This window comes from Aphelocoma coerulescens, chromosome 3 (genome assembly GCF_041296385.1).
Source record: "Aphelocoma coerulescens isolate FSJ_1873_10779 chromosome 3, UR_Acoe_1.0, whole genome shotgun sequence".
In the NCBI taxonomy this organism is placed as follows: Eukaryota; Metazoa; Chordata; class Aves; order Passeriformes; family Corvidae; genus Aphelocoma; species Aphelocoma coerulescens.
This window is the reverse complement of record NC_091016.1, coordinates 14,047,521-14,067,877: the sequence shown is the minus strand read 5'-3', so window position 1 is coordinate 14,067,877 and position 20,357 is coordinate 14,047,521. Positions and strand designations below refer to the sequence as shown.

Below are 20,357 nucleotides of genomic sequence, written 5' to 3'. Positions count from 1 at the left end.
GCTTAGGTAGTTGATGTGACTTGAGCTGTTTGGGTCAAAAACTGTAGATCAATAAATGTGCTTGATCTCTTAGTCATCCTGCCAGTAAAATACTTTATTCAACATACTTGTTTCATCTAATTGCTTTATTGGAAGCAAGTCAAATGAATATTTCCTCTTATTTTATTTTTGTTGGACACTGGGTTCAGTGAGTACAAAGCATTAATAATTGTCTATGTTCTTCAGCTTCTTGAGAGGGAGGAAGGGAGGGATGAGGTTTTAACTTACTGTAAAGATGTTGTGAAGACTTTTTTGGAGGTTATGTTTTCTGAACTTTTCAGATCATTAGGGTTAATGAGGGATATCACTAGCAGATAGTTCACAAACTCACAAACATGGCCCTTTGGATACTCTCCAGTAGTTCTGTGTCTCTTTTGTACTGGGAAAGTACAAGAGATGTATTAAGCAAAAATATCTTGCAGCTGGAAGATGGAGCTGTGGATGTTCACTGGGATGCCTGCTCTAACTAATATAATCTTAAGATGCCATTGAGCTGAAAGCTGAGTTCTTGATGTCCTTTGATGCCCTTGTTTTTGTGGGTTTCCATGATTTTGATATGCCTCCTGGCCCACATACTCTCTTTCCAAGTAAACTACAGCAGTCCCTTTATTAAAAGAAATAATGAGAGACATCATGTGCAAGAGTCTGAATATTTTACTTGTTACTGTGGGAAACACAGAATAGGAGCTGTAGATGTCTTAAATTACAGTAAGTCTCAAAGTGTTGCAAATAAAAAGCGAATACTCGTTTGAAAGAGCATGTAAAATAGCAGTCTGATGGGTGGATGGATACAGGACCATAAATATATCCAGCAGTTACTGACCTTAATGCAGATTTAAGTTACTTACAGTTCTATTTTGGGACCTGCTCTCCACGGGCAAGTCTAATTTCAGTCTATTTCATGAGGTGTATCAGGACAAGATGGCTCTGTGTGGTTGGGCATCTCCGTTGTGTGTGCCAGGAGTTTACATAAAATGATGATTTGCAGTTTTGCTGTACTTGGCAGAATTACTGTGCAGTCCTAGAACCAAAGTGAGCGTTCAGCTTGGGGAGGGTGGGAGTCACCTGTCCCCTGGTGCAAATGTTGTCTGTTTGCAAAATCAGGTAGACTCTTCAAGCTTTATTTAGATGCTGTTCAGCATCCGTAGTTTACAGAAGGTGCAGCTTGTAGCAGTGGACTTGTTTAACTCTTCTTCTTCAGTACCCTGGCACACTGGCAAGTTGTCTGCCTGGGTTTTCAGGCCCTGGGCTTTTGGACCTGTCTTTTTTTTTTTTTTTTTTTTTTTGGAGTGGTGGAAGAATGTCTTTGTTCTAGTGTAGAGCAAGGGAAAAATGTGTTGAAAATACATTTACCTTCATTTCACTGGGATGCTCTCAAATTTCCAGGCTTTGAACTAAGAAATTCCAGTTTGAAAATAGATGTTTCCATGATGTCAAGGAGGTACTTTCTACTATTCCTGTGAACATATAGAGGCTTATAGTTGAATTATACACTTCTGAAGAATCAAATTTGCACTTGCTTCTGAGAGCCTGACAGAATTATTCTTCAAAGATTCTTTTTGTATCAAAGCTGAAAGAAGGTGCCTTGCCTGTGATTTCACTTCTCTTGCAGGTTTATCAAAAACTGTTCAAGCACAAAGGAGAGGGAACAATGCTGAGAACAGGGAAAGAACTTGAGCAGTGACTAGTAGGAGCCAAGAGAGGCAAAGGGGCAGGGAGCAAGAAGAAGCCCTTCTACACAACAGCAGCCTGGCCAGCATTTTTTCAAGGTTCTGCCATCAATAAAGCAACAGTTGGGTCACCTGTTTTGCTGTCCTTGGCAATCTGTTGCCTTTTCTGGCTACTTTATTGCCCAGTGCCAGCCCTGCCTGTCCCTGCTGGGCTGGAGTTCCAAAGGCATGCTGTGACCCTGATGTGCTGGTGACTGTCTGGGACCAGCACAGTTCAATAATGCCACTCCTGGGGCTTCTCAGTTTTCTAGTAAAGTTACAAAATCATACTGTGATTGAAATCCCTGATTGTAAATTGGGGGGTCATTAGAACCCTTCTTTTTTCCAGGAATCCCATAAAGTTGACTTGTGGTGACATACTGAGGTGCAGTGATGGCTGCCCCACAAAATGATGAGAAAAATAACTCTGCATTTGGGTTTTTTTGTTTGTCTGGGATTTGATTTTTTGTTTGTTCGGTTGTTTTTTTTTCTAATAAGAAACCCTATAGATGATGTTGGAAACTGATTCAAGAGAAGGGGAAGAGGCTCTTTATCTGACCATCACCTGTTGTGGACAGTGAATAAGGCAAGATTTGGTGAACGAAATAGCTTGAATCATGTATTTGAGGAGTATGTCATGAATGTGTGTGTGTGAAATTAAGCTTGAAGAGGCAGCCCAGTGCTACAGGACCTGTGGTGGAGATGAGTTTTTGCTCATTTCCTAAGCTTAGCAGTCTTTCTGTAGCTTTTTAGCAGTAATACACATAATGACAGTTGTAACACATGTGCACGCTGATGAATTGAAAACATTCATGGGAAGACCTGTGGGAATCTGCTGGTTTCCTTGTCTGCTCTAAAGGGGCACTGACAGCAATGTGTTGATCAAAGGCTGCCTGGAGTTTCCAGGCCTTTGAACTTCCTTCTTTGGCACGTGTTGGGCTTTTTGGACTGCATCCCAGGGCAGGAGTGTGACTGGAGTGTTGTTCTGGTGCCCAGCCTCTTTAACTGGTGGGCCAAGCACAGTGATTTCAAGATGATCATGGGGGGCATGCAAGCTGTAGTCTGGAGTATGGTCCTTAATTTGTCTCTCTTTGTGACACTGAACTGTGGTACAGAAGGAAAAGGAGAAGCCATTCACAAACTGCTGGTTTCCTCTGGTGTGAGGGAATTGGCAGCTTTTCCCAGTCCATTCCTTTTCGAGTAGGTCCATTAACAGCCATATAAAACTCTGGCTGTCCTGGATGGTGAATGGCTTCGGTGGGACACATCTCATGGAGCAAATCCTTGGTGTTCCAAAGCCTCACTGCTGGCATGCAGGCACCAGATGAAGGATCTGGCTGCTTAATGTCAGCTCTTCCTTATGAGTTTGGTTGTTTTTTTTTCCTTTTCTGTCTAAATGTTTTGCCTGGATAACACTGAGAAGAGGAATTATCCTTACAAGCTGAGCTGCCCTAAGCACTACTGGAGCCAGTTGAGCTCCTGCTTTGCTTCTTGTGTCCTTAACAGCCTGTCACACAGACAAGTAGCAGAGCTGGCCTGATTACTGGCAGCTGGCAAAAAATTTATAAGGAAAAGAAAATCAGCAGTTTTCTGGCTCACAATAAAGCCACTTTTGTGGCTGCAGGTGAGGAATAATCATAGGTCTGTTTCTGATGAGTTTTGCTTTTAAAACCCAATATTGACAGCTTGGCAATAAGAACATATTTTTTATTCATAAATATAAACTGTTCCATAATTTGCAGCAGGTTCAAAATATTATGGTCAGCTCTAGGATCTTACAGAAAAGTAACATGAAATTATCCTGCACAACAGAGGCAGGATGAGGCAAGGTGGTAGTGAAGAAAGCAGAAAGGAGATGAGGTGTCTGAAAGGGTAGTTTCCTGAAATAATGTAGCATCAAGTCTCTCTTTCCAGTTCAAGCACAGCAAAAGAGCTGTGGTGTTCACATCAGAGGTGGTGGATAGCAAAGCTGGCTGCCTGGATTGGAACTGTTGTTTTAAAGACAAAAAGGAATCTCAAAACTGGATAGCCTGAAGTGCTCATGCAAGTCTGTAGGCTCATCTCCATGGCCATTCTTTAAGAGATTTCCTCGTCTCCCAGTCATCAGTTTTGTGCCAGAGCAATGCTGTAGGTTGGACAATGTCATTCACAGCCCTGCTCTATTTATAGGGTACTTCAGCAGCCCCTCCTGTAGCTCCTGATTTAAAAGAGCTTTCATGCTATGTTGTCTTCGCTCATTTTCTACTGGCAGAAAAAGGGAAGAGTTGCCTTTTGCTTTGAAATGCAACAGAGCCTCTCTGCTTCTCTTTCCAGACCATGGCTCCCATCCCTGAGATTTGGAGACAAGTCAGGCAAGGGCAGGGCTGTGGATGAGGTACCTGCTGCTGGCAGTCACTTCTGCTTAGCTACTCCAAGACAATGGGAGATGATGGCTGGTGAAGATCGGTGGCAAATGAGGAAAAAGTGGGTCTAAAGGCACAACCACCCGATGGAAAATGGAGTTGGGGGGGATTAGGGTGGAAATGTACTGTGCAGGTGCAGCACCTCACCTTGGCTGACAGCAAGTCTTTGTCACCTGCAGAGGTGGCCTGATCCAGCTCCAAGTCAAGGCTTATAATTTGGGAGTTGAAAAGGTTTTTTGATATAGGCCAGATGCAACTTGGAGAAACTGCAGCACAGAGGTGCCTGGCATGAGCAATGTTCTATTAGCATAACACTCTGCATCTTAATTTTAAATTACTGTCATTTGCTGGTCCCCTGTGTTTCTTCTGCTTTGCTTTCCCCTTTCCCTTTCTCCTTCCCAACAACCCAGACAGTCCTTTTGATGTTATCTTTTTCTGTCGTGCTGTTTGTGTGATACAGTGTTTATTTTTCAAAGTGAGAGGAGGACTTAATAACATTCATGATCACAGAACAGCTTTGCTTTAAAAGCTCATTAGTTAGAGCTTGTCTCCTGGTTGTTGCTTTCAGTGACAGAAAAACATATATATCCCTGTGTGTTTATTGTGTCTCACTGACTTTCCTGGTGGGAGGAAATGCTGATAAAGGGCTTGAAGTGAAGCGTTGACTGCGCCAGTGAATGCTCATTTTCTAGGTTTGTTTAATAGATGGAGCAAGTGATCCTCAACTGTGCAGTGCCTGGACCTTGGACAGCAAAAGTTTATAATTGTCTGTATTGGCCAAATACATTGTCTGTATTGGCCAAAATAATTGTCTGTATTGGCCAAAGCCAGCAGGAAGGTGCAGGTTTCAGACCCTGTGAGCTCCAATTAGTTTTGTGCAAACTGGTGCCTGGAAAGAGGATGGGCTGCCCTGTGGAGGAGAAGTGGTTTATCTTATGAGATGCTACCAGAGGACATGGCAGATGAGCTGGTGCCTGGCTCTGGATCACTGCCTTGTGTCTGCTCAAGATCTCTGTGGGCAAGCTGGGAGTGATGCAGGGGGCTGAGGGTTCTGTGGGACAGAGACACACAAACTGCAGCTCCAGTGGCTGTGGTAGTATTGACATCTACTGTGGAGTTTTTTGCTGCTCACAAAATACCTTTTTCTTGTAAAATATATAGGTTTTCTTTGTGTTGTTTGGTGTTGTTTGCTCAGTTATTCAGAAAATACATCCAGGCCTTCTTTAGAATTATGTGATTAGACTGAAATTCGTGGAGTAAAAATAGTAGAAATTGGGTTCTTTCAAGTTGCTCTTATTTTAAAATTCCAAGTTGCTACTCTGCAAGCACAAAGCATAGACACTCACTGAAAAATCTGATCTAATTAGGCATCTTTGGGAGCTGCAGTTTCAAGCAGAGCACCAAAGATTAAAAAATTTTTGATAAAACTATGGGAGAGCTGGCAATGTTTGGCACTCCCTACTGTACATGGCAGCAGAGAGCTGCTGCCTCTGTAGAGATGGGACTGCTTCTTCAGCTTTGCTTTTCCAATTTTGGTACAGCAAAGTCATCCTTAAAGTTGCCCAGGTTGCCCTAGGGTGCCTTGAGAACCTGAGTCACAAGTCCTGCTAACCTTACTAAAGCAAAAGTATGTTCTAACAGCCTGAATCTGAAGTTCTGAGTGTTGGAAGGAGTATAAAATTGCACTGAGTGATGCTCTAGAATTAAAAAAAGAAAAAAGCCAAGTTAATTGGCTTCTGATAACAGTAAATAGATTGTACAGTCTTTCCTGATAAAACTTCCACAGTTTTCTAATAACACCCTGGCTCTGTAGCTGTCTCTTCTGCAGCAGCATCCTTCCTTCATTTGTCTTACAGCATCACAAAATAGTTTAGGCTGAGCTTGGAAAAAGGCATACTTACTCCAAACCAGAGCAGAAATGCTCACACACAGTGTTTTTTAAGGGCTGGCTGTTAAAATGTAAGTACAGGCCATACACCAGTCCAAACTGCTGCTCAAAAGGTAGACAAGTTCTCAGCCTATTTAACTGTTGGACTTTTTGTTGTCTTGTCTAGGTGTAGGTACCATGGTATATTAATTCTTATAAACTTAAATGTTCTAGCAGTATTTTAAATCGTTGTTTCCACTTTTCTTTCCTGAAGTAAAACTTCTTGCTCTATTTAGGTGTAAATGTGATTAAACCTGCACTGTGTGTTGTACACAAAATAAAGCTCAGCTTGCTACAGAAGTCCTGACCTTACAGCCTTAATTTTTGCAAAGCTCTAAGTATCCTGACCTGTGCTATGTAATAAAAAAGCAGAGCTTAGGACCTTGTGAGAAACAGCTTTAGTTCAATGGAAAAGTCTCCTAGTGGTCTGAGTTTCCTTACTGTCATTCTTAATTATGTCCTTTGAAATGTTCAGTAGAGGCATGGGTTGAAGAATGTGACCTTTCTGGAGTCAGTGATATGCTACTTTTACCTGCATGCCCTGGGTCCTGTGGGAGTCAAGTCAGCACTTTTATAATGGCTTTAAACAACTGGGTTTTTTTCTTCCTTTAGGCACACAGCTGGCAGCCTGGCATCAAGAACCCATACCGTGGGGTGGTGGTGTGGCCTGTACCCGAAAATGTTGAAATTACCGTGACTCTCTTCAAGGTATGTTTTTTTTTTAAAGCATAATCTTTACTATTTCCTAAACAATACATGAAAAATTCTATGCCAGATTATAGTCACAAGGTCTAATCTTGCTGGTTTTAAATCGTTAACTGCACAACCTTATGTCCTCAGTTCAAATCTGGGGGAGAGGGATGGTCTGTTCCCTGCTGAAGCTGACTTCTGTAGTTAACACACTGAAATACCCATTGAGCTGATTGTGTTGGGGCACTGGCACAGAGTTCAGCACATGTGTAGCTGTGCACGTAGTACATGTGTAAGGACTTGGCATGGGTTACAGCCTGGTAGGTTTTCTTTAAATGCTGGAAGGCAGAGGTTGTTGTAACAGTTATTTCTAGACTTCCTTGTTCAGTTGCAGTGCACACTCTTGGCTGCAGCAGAATCCAGCTCCTCACTTCCCATTATTTAGAATGCTACACAAACATCACAGCGCTGATGTGATTGCAGCTGTAAGGGTGGATGTGGAGGATTGGAATACTATAGAGAATGATAAGATTTTACAGGGATTTTTTTTTTAAACTGCATTTGTTCTACTAAAAGAGAAGTTTATTTGTGTGGCTGTGAAGCAGGAGGAGGAAGTGATAGTTATGCTAGAACTTATTTCCCAAATATCATTGGGCAAGGCCCTTTCTGCATAAAGATAAACAATGCAGCTTTGCATGTGTAACAGTGTAGGAGGCTGAAGATTTCTGGGATTTTCATTCCATAGTTTTTCCTCGTTCTTTACTCTGGTGCCTTCATCTACATTCTGGCTGTTCTTTTTTCTAACTGCTCCCTTTCCAGCTTAAGGCAACAGTAACATACTTCTTTCTAAATAGTAATATTTGTATTTCTTTGTCTTGGGGACTCTCCTCAGTAACTGCTTGGATGTGGCTTCTGATTAGCCTTAGAATGGGAATTTATTACTTGGTTCATTAAACCTAAAATAAGGGGGTTGTCTTTTTTTTTTCCCCCCTTTATTTTTTTCTTCCTGCCTTTGGGATTACCGATGAACACAAACTTCTCAGGTTGGCAGTGATGCTAACTATCATAAATTTGTCTCTCTTCTTAACACATAGTCTTCAACTGAGCTTCAAAAGTTCACTACCAAAAATTGTTTGCTTCAAGGACCTCTACTTGGACTAAGAAGCTTGTCAGCATTATGTGGCAATGCTACATGTCTGTACAATCTGAATGTGGTTATGCAACACTGTAAATGTTGCTTGGTATTTTCAACATTTAAAGTGAAGCAGAAATGTACACAAATCTTGATTGTGATTACAATGTTGCATGAAGAATGAGAAATAAAGTTTCTTTTGGCTGCAGCTCTGGTACTGTAGCTTTGTAGTGAGGGTGGTTTCCAGCCTTCTCTTGCCATCCCATTTTTTTATTTACACTTGCACTGCTTCAGGGTTCTGTTATGTAGAACAGCACAGCAGCCTTGTTAGTTGTGTAACTAAGACTGAGGGTAGGACCATCTAGTGAGGGACAGAAGGGCCTCTGGAGCCAGTGTCAGGTATTACAAAAGCTTAATTTTACCCAGCACTAATTCTGCAGGCAGATCTGTTCACTGGACTTCTTTCTCTCCCCCCAAAATGAGCCTGCCTGTCACAAGAATTGGTTTGGGAGGAGAGGTAGGAGCGTGAATAACTCCAGCAGCTGTGCCTTCTGTAAATAGTACCCACTGGTCTCTGGGGGAATGAGCACTGGATTTATAATCAAGATATTGAGAATCATCACACTGTCAGGCAGCTCTTACTGTAAAATCTGCTCTAATTGATCCTCTGGCTCTTCTAACAAGAATGCCTGTACATGGCCAAACACCCTTTGTTCTCTGTAGGGGATGCAAGTGTGGCACAGAGCTGCTTTTTGAGCGAGCAGTGTGGTGCCCCATGAGCACTGTACATGTGTGAGACCAGCAGCCTGCCTGAGTGAGCTGTGAGGGGCAGGGGACTGTGGGCAGAAGATGGTGTTAGCCCAGTCCAGGCCGTGCCCAGTCCCCTGACGGCTTTGTTGGCTCTGTGGTGCTTCAGCTGCAGCACAGGACATGTCCCAGCACCCACAGAGCTCACATTTCTATGGCTGGTAGGTTCTGGGTGAAGGCAGTCAAAAAGAACTGGCTGTTTGTCACTCAGCTGATGCGTTCTCTGGGCAACACTGGAACAGAGGGAAGGGAAGTGTGCAATGGCACACTGCAGCTGCCGTTCTGGGAGCTGACTTGGAAGTCGGGTATTTACATTGTTCCTTCCCCTAGAAGAAAGGGGACAAAAAGACTAAAAACAGTAAAGCTCAGAAAAAGAGGCTGCTCATCTTGCAGTTCTGTAAAAATCCTTTTTGGAGCCAATCCCCAGCGAAGGAGGGCGATTATTGAAGGTTTGGCACTTTGCAGGACATGCACTCAGCCTGGCCTCATTTAACAACCAGGAGTCGTTCGCTTTCCCCACCACCTGAGAAGCTCAGGGAGCTGCTGCCTCTGTGTCCACCCTGGCAGAGCCCACAGCTGGGAGCTGGCTGCTCTGACAGAGCTGTGTAGCAATCACAGATAACAAATGAGTGCAGTGCTGCTGTTGGGAAGGGCAGTGCAGGGAAGGGAAGGAGTGGGCTCCAGACAGACAGCTATGTGTTGTGGGAAATGATTCACACGGTAGTGGCAGTGCATTCGTAAGTGGCTGTTGAAATGTGTTGCCGGTAGGATTAGGAGATAAGTCAAGGTTTCAAGTGCTGATGAGAATGCTGAGAGTCTCCTCTCCACTAGTCAGCGGTGGACACTTGAGAGCTGGCTAAGCAAAGTCCCTGTGATCAGTCAACAGATGAGATATTCTGCATTATCTGCACAGCCCTACTTTGGGTGTTAGCTTCTTTACAATGACATATTTGTAATTCTTACACAAGCAAAGTACTGAAGAGATTACAACCTTCATTTAGAAAACTTTAATTTCAAATAAATGTGAGCTTTTTTGTTTGTTTGTTTCAATTAATTCTGGGCTACTGGTAAAATTTTATAATGCCCTGGAGTCATGTGGGGAAAAGCATCATATGGATATATTGATTCAGCTTCCCTTGACTAGCTGTAGCTCCTGCCCATGAGGTGCTAATTACATAAAAAGTTCCATCTGTTCTGAAAGTTTAACTTCTTCCTTTGCTGAGCTCCACACTGATGTTTAGTTATGCCTTGGGTTTTTCAACCAAACTGGGGAGAAGGAAACACTGAAACAATAAGCCTATTGTGCATTTAAAATCCATAATTTTTAGTGCTTTCATTGAAAGATTCACAAATGCCAGAAAAGCCAGGGCTGAATTCCCACTTTTTTTTTTTGTTACCATGATTGTGCTTTAGAAGTTAATTTTAAGTCCCTGCCTTAGCAAAGTTTAACTACCACGTAAGAAAACTTGTATACTTTTCTGTGGGTTTATATACAAACACAGATCTTTATCAGCTGAGAGAGATTGTAAACCAGAAATTTTCACTGCCAAGCAAGCCCAATGCTTTTAGTAAAGTTAAATGAACATCAGTTGTACAATGAGGATTTAAATTGCAACATCATTATTTTCTAGCTTAAAAGCAAAGTGACTTCCCAAGCAAAAATGTTTGTTCTTCTGGAGTAAACGTGGACTTTGCTTCATTGGATTACACAAAACACTTGTTTTGTCAGTAATGTACGTGTTTTATCACACCAATGTACCACTGCACCAACAGGGACCATTACCAACTCTTAATTCCAAGGTTTGAAAAAGGCATTTTTAAAAGCATAGCTTTCTAAGCGCACAAAAGGTGTTTATGAGTAAAATAAGAATGAAATAGATGATCAAGGGTTACTTGTATGGTTGAAAGTATTCCTGTCCCCACATATTACTCAGAAAAAATCCCTATCATTCTTCTTGAAAGCCCAAGTCAATTGTGCTTTGATTTTACAGAGTAATAAGTGGTCACACTGTAGCAGGAACACTGCAACAAAGCCAATGCATTATCTCAGGGGAGGAAAAAAAAGAACACAAATTAGCCCAAAACTTCTTCATAAAGCCATTTCTCATAAGTAAAGACCAAGTTCAGGTTCAGAACATGCTTGTTTCAGTTTAGGAGGGACCAGGGGCTTGACCAGGTACTATTGGAGAATACTCCATAGGCGGGGAATACCAGTTCCATAAGGCAAGGTGTTGTGTATCAGATATAAAAATCGTGAGCTCGGGGAAGTGAGCACATTTCAAAAAATTAAATGGTTAAAAACTTAAAGGATAAGTGGGGGACTAATTGTGGGGGGGAAAAAAAAAATTTAAAAAAAAAGGACATTCAGTGCTTGTCACCTTTCTAGCCCAGACGCTTTACAGGAAAGCGTGAGCTTGGTGTGGTGATGCACAGGGATGTTTCTGCCGGTCTGCTCAGAGCTCCCTGCTTTCTGGCAGCTCCAATTAAAGCTGATCACAGTTGTATGTGATTTTCTAGACTAATCAGACCTCTGTAATCAGCATTGAAAGCAACAAGAATTGGGTCAAATTTTGAGTCTTGTGCAGTTTCAAGCAGGCAAGTACAAAAGCTGAGGACAGATGCTGGAGTACCCAGAGCATCTGCTGCAGGTCACTGGTAGAGGGAGATCACACACCCTGTCAGCATTTGATGTGATTCAATATGACAGTCCTTAAGTAGTTATTCCCCAAGAAGAAAGACTGAAGATTAAGGCTGGTATGAAGTGATCTAATTGAAAGACAAGCTTCAAAAACCAGGAACGCTTAGGGAGGAGGCATGGGGAAGGAAGGGAGGAAGGGACTAACAGTCTCAAGATCTTCTCTGGCTGCTGATTAGGAAACGCAGCAGTCCCTTGTTTCCTGACATGTCCTTCATTCCTGTTACAAGAGATACAAAAATAAGTCTGAGTATAACCTGAATTATTGGAGAAGGTTTACCTTTCTTCAGTGTTCTGAAACCACCTTATACTCTGCAGAAAGGATCTAGTCCTTGACAAGAATGGGTTCATGATGGAGTGATCAGCAGAGAACAGAAAAATGTGACTCACATGTCCTTTGCTCTTCCCAAGCCCAGAAGAGTTGACTTTTTGGGTAGTTGGCATGTGGATGGGCAGAATGGTGTCACAGAAAGAAGGTGAAGGGTGGGATTGCAGAGAAAAGCTGATGTCCTGTCTCTTGCACAGTTCCCTATTATTTGCTTCTCACCTGAGTGTTACTTTTGAACACTAAGGTCATCTTACCAGAGGAAAAAAAAGAGAGGAAAAAAGGGTAGAGAAGAAAGGCTCTAAAACTTAGTTGAGGATACGGAAAGGAACATCAGGCTGAGACAGGAAAATGGGACCCATGTCTTGGTATTAAAACTAATGATTCCTTTTTTACATAGTAAAATGAGGAGGAGCAACAAGCTGTTCAGTCCACTTGTCCTAATGCTTATGGTTTTCAATTCATGGTGAAACCATGAGTATTGGATAGAGTGTAGTTCTGCATCTGTGGTGTATTGGTGAAGCAAATATGAATTATCAAAAAAGTATCTCTTGCCAACACCCTTCACATTACAGTGAGGTGTGAGGCAATTTGTTCCTTGATCTTTTTAGGTAATTTTCATTATCATTTGCTTTTGGGAAGGGGGATGGGAATGAGGTCTATTTATAACTCTTGACTTTAGGTGTTTGCATCTTGTATCTGGCTTGCAGGTGAGGCGAGGTTTTGTGTGCCCTGTTACCAGAGAGTGCTTTCATACAGTGAGCATTCCAAAGGCTGCTATGACCATTACTCCTGGAGTTATTCTTCTTTGGAATGGCATTTTTTTTCCGAAAGCATAATCAGTTGTATAGTCCTCGAATAATAGTTTGCTAGGTAAATCCCATGAGTTTTATGTGGGAAATGAGGGGAGAATAAGGATTAGCCAGTGAGGAAAGTATGTGGTGTTGTGGCTGTTTTAAAATTGGTATTTATTCTCTTCAAATCCAGAATAAGATGAAAGATTAGCCAGATTTATAGAAACATCACCTGTTACAGAGACCCCATGTGGAAATGTTAGCCCAAAGTGTGACATGTTGTTTGCAATAGAACCTGTGTTATGGCTGTATTATGTCTGTGTTATGTATGTAATCATACAAGTGTCTGTTTACATGACCACGTAACAGAGTTCTAAGTTAGTTAGAAATAGGACTCTCTATGCTGCTCCTTGGACTTCTGATAAAAGCATTTTAATGGAAGAGTGAAGCCACTTATGTGTCTGTTGCGAGAAGATGCTGAGGCTTATCTATATAAAATTATTCAGGGTTTTCTGTTTATAGAAACATTTTAAAGCTTACAAGAAACATGGGTTTTTTAAAAAAAAAAAAAATCTGGATTCACCTTTAAATCTGAAGTATCTTACACATATGCAAAGTATCTATATCTCAGCATATTTCTTACTCTGAACCTTTGGTAAGGTTGTTCATTATAGAAGTCCTTGAAGCTTTTAAGGGCTGTTTTGGGGCCATACACTGCATTTATCTTCCTAAAGTATTCACAACTTGCTTTCAAGTGTGTGCTAAAATGTTGAACATTACAAAGTCTTTGCATTATATGGTGTTATTTTGCTCTGTCAGATGATCAGAAATACTTAGCAGAGCACCTGGTTCTGTAGCCCTCAGAGGTGTGAGTTGGTTTTATTGCCACTGACAGAGAGCTTGGTTTGTCTTTATAGATTATTGCCTTGCACAAATAAAACAAGGAATGTTTTGTTTGTTACATGGGATAATAAAATATTGAACCCTGACTTTAGAAGCAGTTTTAGGTCAGCCTGCAAACTTGTACTAATAGCTTTTGGGGGAGTAAGGGGAAAAAATTGAGCAGGATGAAATATTTAAGAGTTGAGTCATTTCTTATGGAGTAGCTTATTAAAACATAAAGTGGTTAATGATCCCATTAAATCTCATTATGTCATTTCATGCTGTATCAAAGGAAGCAATTAAACAGAAAGGTAATTGCCTCAGGTTAACTCCTAAAAATTTTAAGTATTTAACAGCTGGATTACAGAAAGTTACATCTTTAGAATTTATATAGTATACACCAAACCCTCAGGTATTGTGTACTTCACTTACATAATGCAGAATTCCACAAACCTGATTAATGTGATGGAGATATAATTACATAATCTGGTATTTACAAGACATTAATTGGAACATGGAGATACCTTAATATAATTTTTTATGTATCTACTTGCCCTTCTGTCCTTATGTTTACTGGTACAGCATGTTTTGACACTCACTTGTAGTATTTAAATTATTCTGTTTTTTAAAAAAACCTCTTAAAAGATTTATTCATCTATAAAAATGAGCCATCCGTTTTGACATAAGTTTTTAGCAACATCTTGTACTCTTTCATTGAAAGTGTTTTACAGGGGAGCTGCACAGGGAACCCACTTGGCTGGGATTTAGAGGAAGGATGTGCAGGAGGAGATGGGATGATATCTTCCTTGAAGTGTTATTGTAGTTCATCCAAAGAGGAGGTTTATTTAAGAGCACACTTCCCAAGTTTTTTGTGTACTGGAAAAAAAAAAAAAAAAAAATTCTTTCCTCTGTTTGTTGGCACTATAAGCCTGTTACTTACAAATTATTTTATTTTGTGTATTCGAAGAGAACTAGTTAAAAAGTGGTACAGTACCTCTCCCCACTGTCTGACTTCAAAGCAAAACTGAAGTGAAACAAGGGTTAAAGCAAAGGCTGAGATAAGGTGAGTCAAGAAGATTAAATGTGAGGCTTGTAGCATTCTGGATAGAAAGGAAAGATGGTACTAATGGATATGAGGTAGGAGCAAGATATATTGATGAGTGGTGTTAATTTAGAGCAGCAAGATGATTCCATGCTTGCTGTAGTGTCAGGACCAGTTGCCAAATAATAGCAAGAAAAACTGCAGATGCTGAGGGGTCTCATATATGATATTGGGAAATGCTGATGATATGGAAGTGACATTTATCTGCAAGTACCTACAGCATGCAAGCATGGGGGGCAAAGGAGTGATTGAGTGTTTTCCTGTAACTAGAAACAGTAGGATAGAATTGAGGTACAGCAAAAGTCAAAAGAAAGACTTAAGACACATTATCTTAGTGTGAGAATCTATTTTGCTAGAGGAGTAGAAGTTCTGTTGCAGTTGTTCAGAAGTAGGACTGGATGATTAATTATATTTTTTAAGAAGTATTTTGTTTAAAATAGGATCCTTGATAGAGGCATGAGAGGAATGACTTACTGTCTTCTCCACTGTTATTTTACTTTCAGACAACAACAATACAGGCCACTCCAGCAGACTGAAAGCTCATTAAATTAAAAAGAAAGTGCCAAATATATGAACTTCATTGTTATTTTTCTTCCTGTTAGTTAAAATGTTTTCTGATCCTCACATGTGATACAATAGGAATGTTGTGAACTCAGGATAAATATTTAAGAAATCTGCAGTGGAAGGAGGTGCTGTGCTGAAACTGTGACTGGATCTCTGCTTGTGCTCATAGAGTCTGGGCATAAGGAGGTTGGGGTGTGCATCTTCTCACTCCAGCTGAAAGCAAGGGACTCCCTGCACTGTTATCTGCAAGATTTAGATTTGTTGTGTTTATTTGGGAGGTGGAACTCAAGAATTAAAGAGAGATTTATCTTTTATTCTTTTTTTCTTTTTTTTTTCACACTGGATGAAAGGAAACAGAATTACAGGCCTTTATCAGCATCAACCTCATGTTTGTGTCTGTAGGAGTCTCTATTAAATCCTCACTTGCAATTTTAGCCCAACTTGTTCATCATATAATGGACATCCAATAAAGCCTAAATCCTAGCTAAAATATTTCCATCTGTCATCTTCTGTGAGTAAAAATAATTCGGAGTATATGGAAATCTTGGCTGTGTTGCAATCTCTTGCATCCTGGATTATTTTTAGACTCAAATTCTCTGGTTTGTTTTTCTAGGATCCCCACGCTGAAGAGTTTGAAGACAAGGAATGGATGTTTGTCATAGAGAATGTAAGATGGAATGTTTTTATGGATTTTTATATGTATAAGACTTAATCATTTAAAAAGATTAAAAGTTGTCCAGATGCTGAAAAAGTCTTGAATAAAATTTGAGCAGCTGAATCACAGTAGATCCTAGCTCTGTAGTAATGAGGGCTTATTAAAATTACCTATTGTTATGTTACAATTAAAATGCAGGAGAGGGGAGTGCTGTACTACACTGCTTGAATTCCTTCCCTGTAAGCATCAGTCTGCCTTGCATTAGTTTGCTGTGAGCAGTGGAGTAAACAAGTTAGAGTTGGGTTATGACTCACAGTTTTATGGGCTGTGACACATTATTTGTGTATGAGCAGGGCAGGGAACAAGTCAGAGCTGGGTTATGACATCTGTACCTCCCAGATGGCACTGTACCCTTCTGGGCTTGCATGCTGCTCTTTAGGGATGAGCAGAGCTTCACTGCTTGCCTTTGATAGGTAATTTGGGGCAGGAGGTCACATAGTGAGGAGTGCGAGTCACCAGGTGCTCCCTGGGATCCAGTCTTGCCCTCTGCGTGTTGTGTGCGCTGAGTGAAAACCCAAAAGCTGCTCCTGTGAATCTCTGACTCCTCCAAGTCAGGAGCTCCCAGAACTTCATGGAGAGCTGAGTTCCTGAGGGCTGTACAAACAACAGGCTCTGCCAAACTGCAGTGCTTGAGATTGCATAGAGCAAGTGCTTCATGAAGTACTTTTTTCCTTTCCCTTCTCTGTGCTGGGGAGCAGCTTCCGCTCTGGGGCTGCCTGGGCCGAAAAAAGGGGAAGCTGCTTTACCTGGGGTTTTCTTGAAGAGGAAACTTTGTTTTGAAATACATTTTAAAGGATTGTAGTATCAAACCAGAGTGTTTATTGCTCACTAATATAGTTTCATTATGGACTGTTTCTCAGTAATATGATTTAATTTTTATGTTGCTTTTAAACAAAAAAGAAAATGCTCTTCTACCAAGTAGTACCACATAGCACTGAAGTGTGGGGATGCAATGGATTTTGCGTGGTATCTTTTTGTACCTAAAAATGCTTCTTTTTCTTGTCAATATTGGAAAATGATTTGAATGTCTAAAGCTAAGGTTTATTCTTATTACCAGTAAGTGAACATTTAAAAGGGCTGAAAGCAATGTGCTTTATTTCTACTTTTGTTTTAAATGTCAAGTTTCTATTTTCACTTACAACACTTGTTAACACAAAACACAGTTTAGTTACTGTTTCCTGGAGTTTCCTTTTCTTTCTCACGTAGTTTATTTTAATCAGGAAAGTCTCCATCCCCAATTGTCACTTTACAAGTAGCTTGGGATAAAACAATGTCAGTGTGTTTCTCAGCCAGCCCCTCTGGGTATAGCTGGATTTCCTGTGACATTGCAGATGATTTTTTTCAGGATTTTATATGGGGCATGTAGACTGACTTTGTGTCTTGCTTTCTTTACGTGTTGGTGTATTCCATGTAGAGGGGGCAGCTGCTGTTCTTGCTCTCTGCCTCACACCTTCGCTGAGCTGTGCTGGGCAATCTTCTGTTATGTGGGAACTTCTTTACAACCTCAGTTGTGCTGTTAGTTCATCTCACAAGAACTGCCAAATAGTCACTGGTAGGTAGATGTTCATTCTTTGGAGGATATAGAAATAGTATCCTCAGAATAATAAATTTAATAAATAGTTACGCTGCAAAAATTATTTTGAGCTAAAGCAACTATGAAACTGGCTGCTTTCAATCACCTCTTTCTCCCTTTTTTTTTTTTTTTTTTTTTAAATTCTGGAAGAGGTGGAGAAACTCTTTTCCCAGAGTAACAGCTCCACTTAGTGGTGGATGAAAACATGTTCATCGAGCAAGTGACAAATGATCCCTATGGCTGGCTGACATTCCAGAGCATGGAACACCTGCCTGTTAGAAACAGGGGAGCTAGGGAGGCCAGAGGTTGATCTCCTCACTCCTTAAATTACAGCCATTTACCCTCTTCGGGCCTAATGTATGATTTGCCTGGTTTTACAGCAATGTATTCATCATCAACCTGACAATACCCTGTGCTTTGGGAAGCACAGGGACATTTACAGTCCTTGAGACCTTTTCCTTTCTGTCTGAGGAAGTTCTCTGTCCTGAGAGGCTGCAGGGTTTCACTTCCTCTTTGGTCAGCCGCACTCAGAACACAAAATACTGAAGTCTGAAGAGCTTAGGGATGTGTTTGAATTGTGAAGCTATCTGAATTCTGCTAAAAATTTTGAGTTTGTTTCTTTTTTTAACTAGTATTAAAAGTCAATCTTGAAAATAATTTTGTAATGCTTCAGTTCTAATGAGCAAAGACCAGGTAAAAAATATATTCAACTGCAGTTTGATGCCTCTGCTGACAGATACTACCAAATTCCAAACAAGTTTATGCTGCACTTTCAGAGGGATTCTTAAGTAGTGATGAGGTAATTTGTGCAAGAAAGCCATGCTGTAAATGAAAATCAAGCAAAATACTTGTTTCTTGTGGTTATTTTCTTGTTTGGGGTGTATGTACATTACTTCATGGTCCATTACCTTGGTTACTTCAGATTTTTTTTTCTAGCTGTATTTTTATTGCCCTAGTCACTCTGTATTTGTATTCTAGTAGGTGAACTTTGTCATCCACTGTATGTATAATCCATAAATAGTTTGATTGTAGAGCAGTTTCTTTCCATTTAAATCTTGGTATTCATTTTCCATCAGCCTTTTCCATGTCTTTATCTCCTTCACAGCTGTGTTCTTTGTATGTTTACTGATAACTTTCTTGTCTCTAATTTCATCTCTCTTTGACCACACTCTGTGTAATTGATTATCTGCTTTTACTTCATGAGGCAGTTCTTGGAATTCTCTTGGGGTTTTTTATGTTCTTCTGAATAGTAACATTGGATGTTCAGGTTGGCTGTTGCAAGTAGGATAGAAAGAAATTCATAACTGAGAGTAAGACTTGCCCATGTGTGGAGTGGTAACAGGCTTTCAAAATCTTACAGACTGGTATTAGGGTATTTTTCCTATTCCATTTAGAGAACAAGGACTAGTTGCCTTCCATTTTATAAGCCCCTTGCTCTAGTAAGTGATTTTTCTCTCTCATTGTTTCTATGGGTGACTTGAATATATGCTGTTTCCACATGTGGTTCCTTTCACTGAGCTCACTGAGTGTCCTCTCAGAGGTGCCAGGAGGGAGGGCAGTTTTAGTCAACTTACACCTCTGAGAAGCATTCAGCTGACCTGAAGTTTGGGCTGTGTTTCTTTGTCTCTGCAAATTGTTTAGCTTATGGAGTGAGAAAGGGATAGGAGGGAAGAGAGGAGGTTTAAAGTGGTCCAAAGATGTGAAAGCTTTCACTGGCTCTGTGTACAAGAACTTTGTCTCAAATAAAGGTATCTGAAGCGATGGAAAAATGTCCTTTTGCTTCCTAGCATGCTCAAAGCATGGAAAAGTACATAAGAACATCTACTGAGGACAAACCATAATGTTTACTTGTTTGCTGGCAGTTTTGTAGACAGTTACTTCCTACATTCTTAATGGAATGGAAAGATCCACGGAATGTTTTCCAACTTGAAAATGCACACACTATGAAACAAGTTTTCCAGCTTTTTGTCAAAAATACTTTTTTTTTTTTTGTCAAAAATATTTTTTGAGCCCATGTTTGTGTCTCTAATAGCACAGTAATATATTCCAAAATTCATAGTAGGCTTCTCCATCTTCCCACCTGGGCCTTTGTTTCTTTTTTGTTCGTAGGTCATTCCCAGGGCTCAGGGCTGTGGTGAGCAAGCCCTTTCCAGCAGGAAATTCCTCTGACAATAATTGCTGTTATTCCTGACATGAACTGTAGCCCTCTTTTTTATGTGGCAGGCCTATTAAAACTTAGTCTTTGCTAACAACAGAAGAGGACATCCCAGACCTACTGATTTGGCAGATGAATGCAGGAAAATGCCCCACCTGTTGTTGAAGCTTTGCTCATAGATTCCTGTAAGCTGGGACTGGAGGCAGCCTCACCTGACCTGCACTGTTGCCTCAAGGCAGCATAATTCCAGACAAACACTTGCCTAAACAGTTAAAAAAAAAAAAATTAAGGTGGGCTCTCTGCAGCACTGCCAGTCAGCCTCTTCCAAAGCTCCATTGTCCTTGTTGGGAATCATTCTGGCCCAGATCTTTGTTGATAGACTTTAAGGCTGCTCTTCATTTTCTTAACAATGTGGCAGTGGTTATGTGTGGGATTTCATTTTCCATGATTTCATTAGCAGATCATTAGCATTCTCTTTCCACGGATTCATTTATGTGTGAGTGAGTGAGTGCTCAGTGTCCTGCTCTGCTCCTGCTGCCCGTGGCTTTCAGTGACTGGCAGTGCCCAGCTCTGCTTGCACTCTGTCACCTGCCTGGGGAAGCATGCCAGGCAGAATTTCCAGGCTGTTCCTGTATTGAGATCTAGGAAACTGAACTGACTGCTGCATCTGTCCTTTCTAGAGAGTCTTCCAAAATGCTTTGATGCCTTTTTAGGCGCTGTTTTCTAATGGTGCCTTTTTGAATATGCCCACTGAAACTTCTGCAATGAGAGAAAAAAAGAGTCTAGAATTTGCTGTTCATGCTGGCCTGCAGGGAAGAGCTACAAAGAATAACAAGTTTAAGCTGA

At 40.8% G+C, this 20,357-nt stretch overlaps 1 protein-coding gene across 12 annotated transcripts in view; it reads left to right on the top strand.

Annotated features, from left to right (window-relative positions):
• EHBP1 (EH domain binding protein 1) overlaps positions 1-20,357 on the top strand; it is a 211,321-nt gene that overhangs the window by 31,050 nt on the left and 159,914 nt on the right. For all 12 annotated transcript variants that reach the window (XM_069009118.1, XM_069009117.1, XM_069009112.1 and 9 more), the window contains 2 exons: positions 6,690-6,785; positions 15,682-15,735. In XM_069009118.1, coding sequence (XP_068865219.1) covers positions 6,690-6,785; positions 15,682-15,735 — 150 coding nt within the window. The remainder of the gene's footprint in view (positions 1-6,689; positions 6,786-15,681; positions 15,736-20,357) is intronic.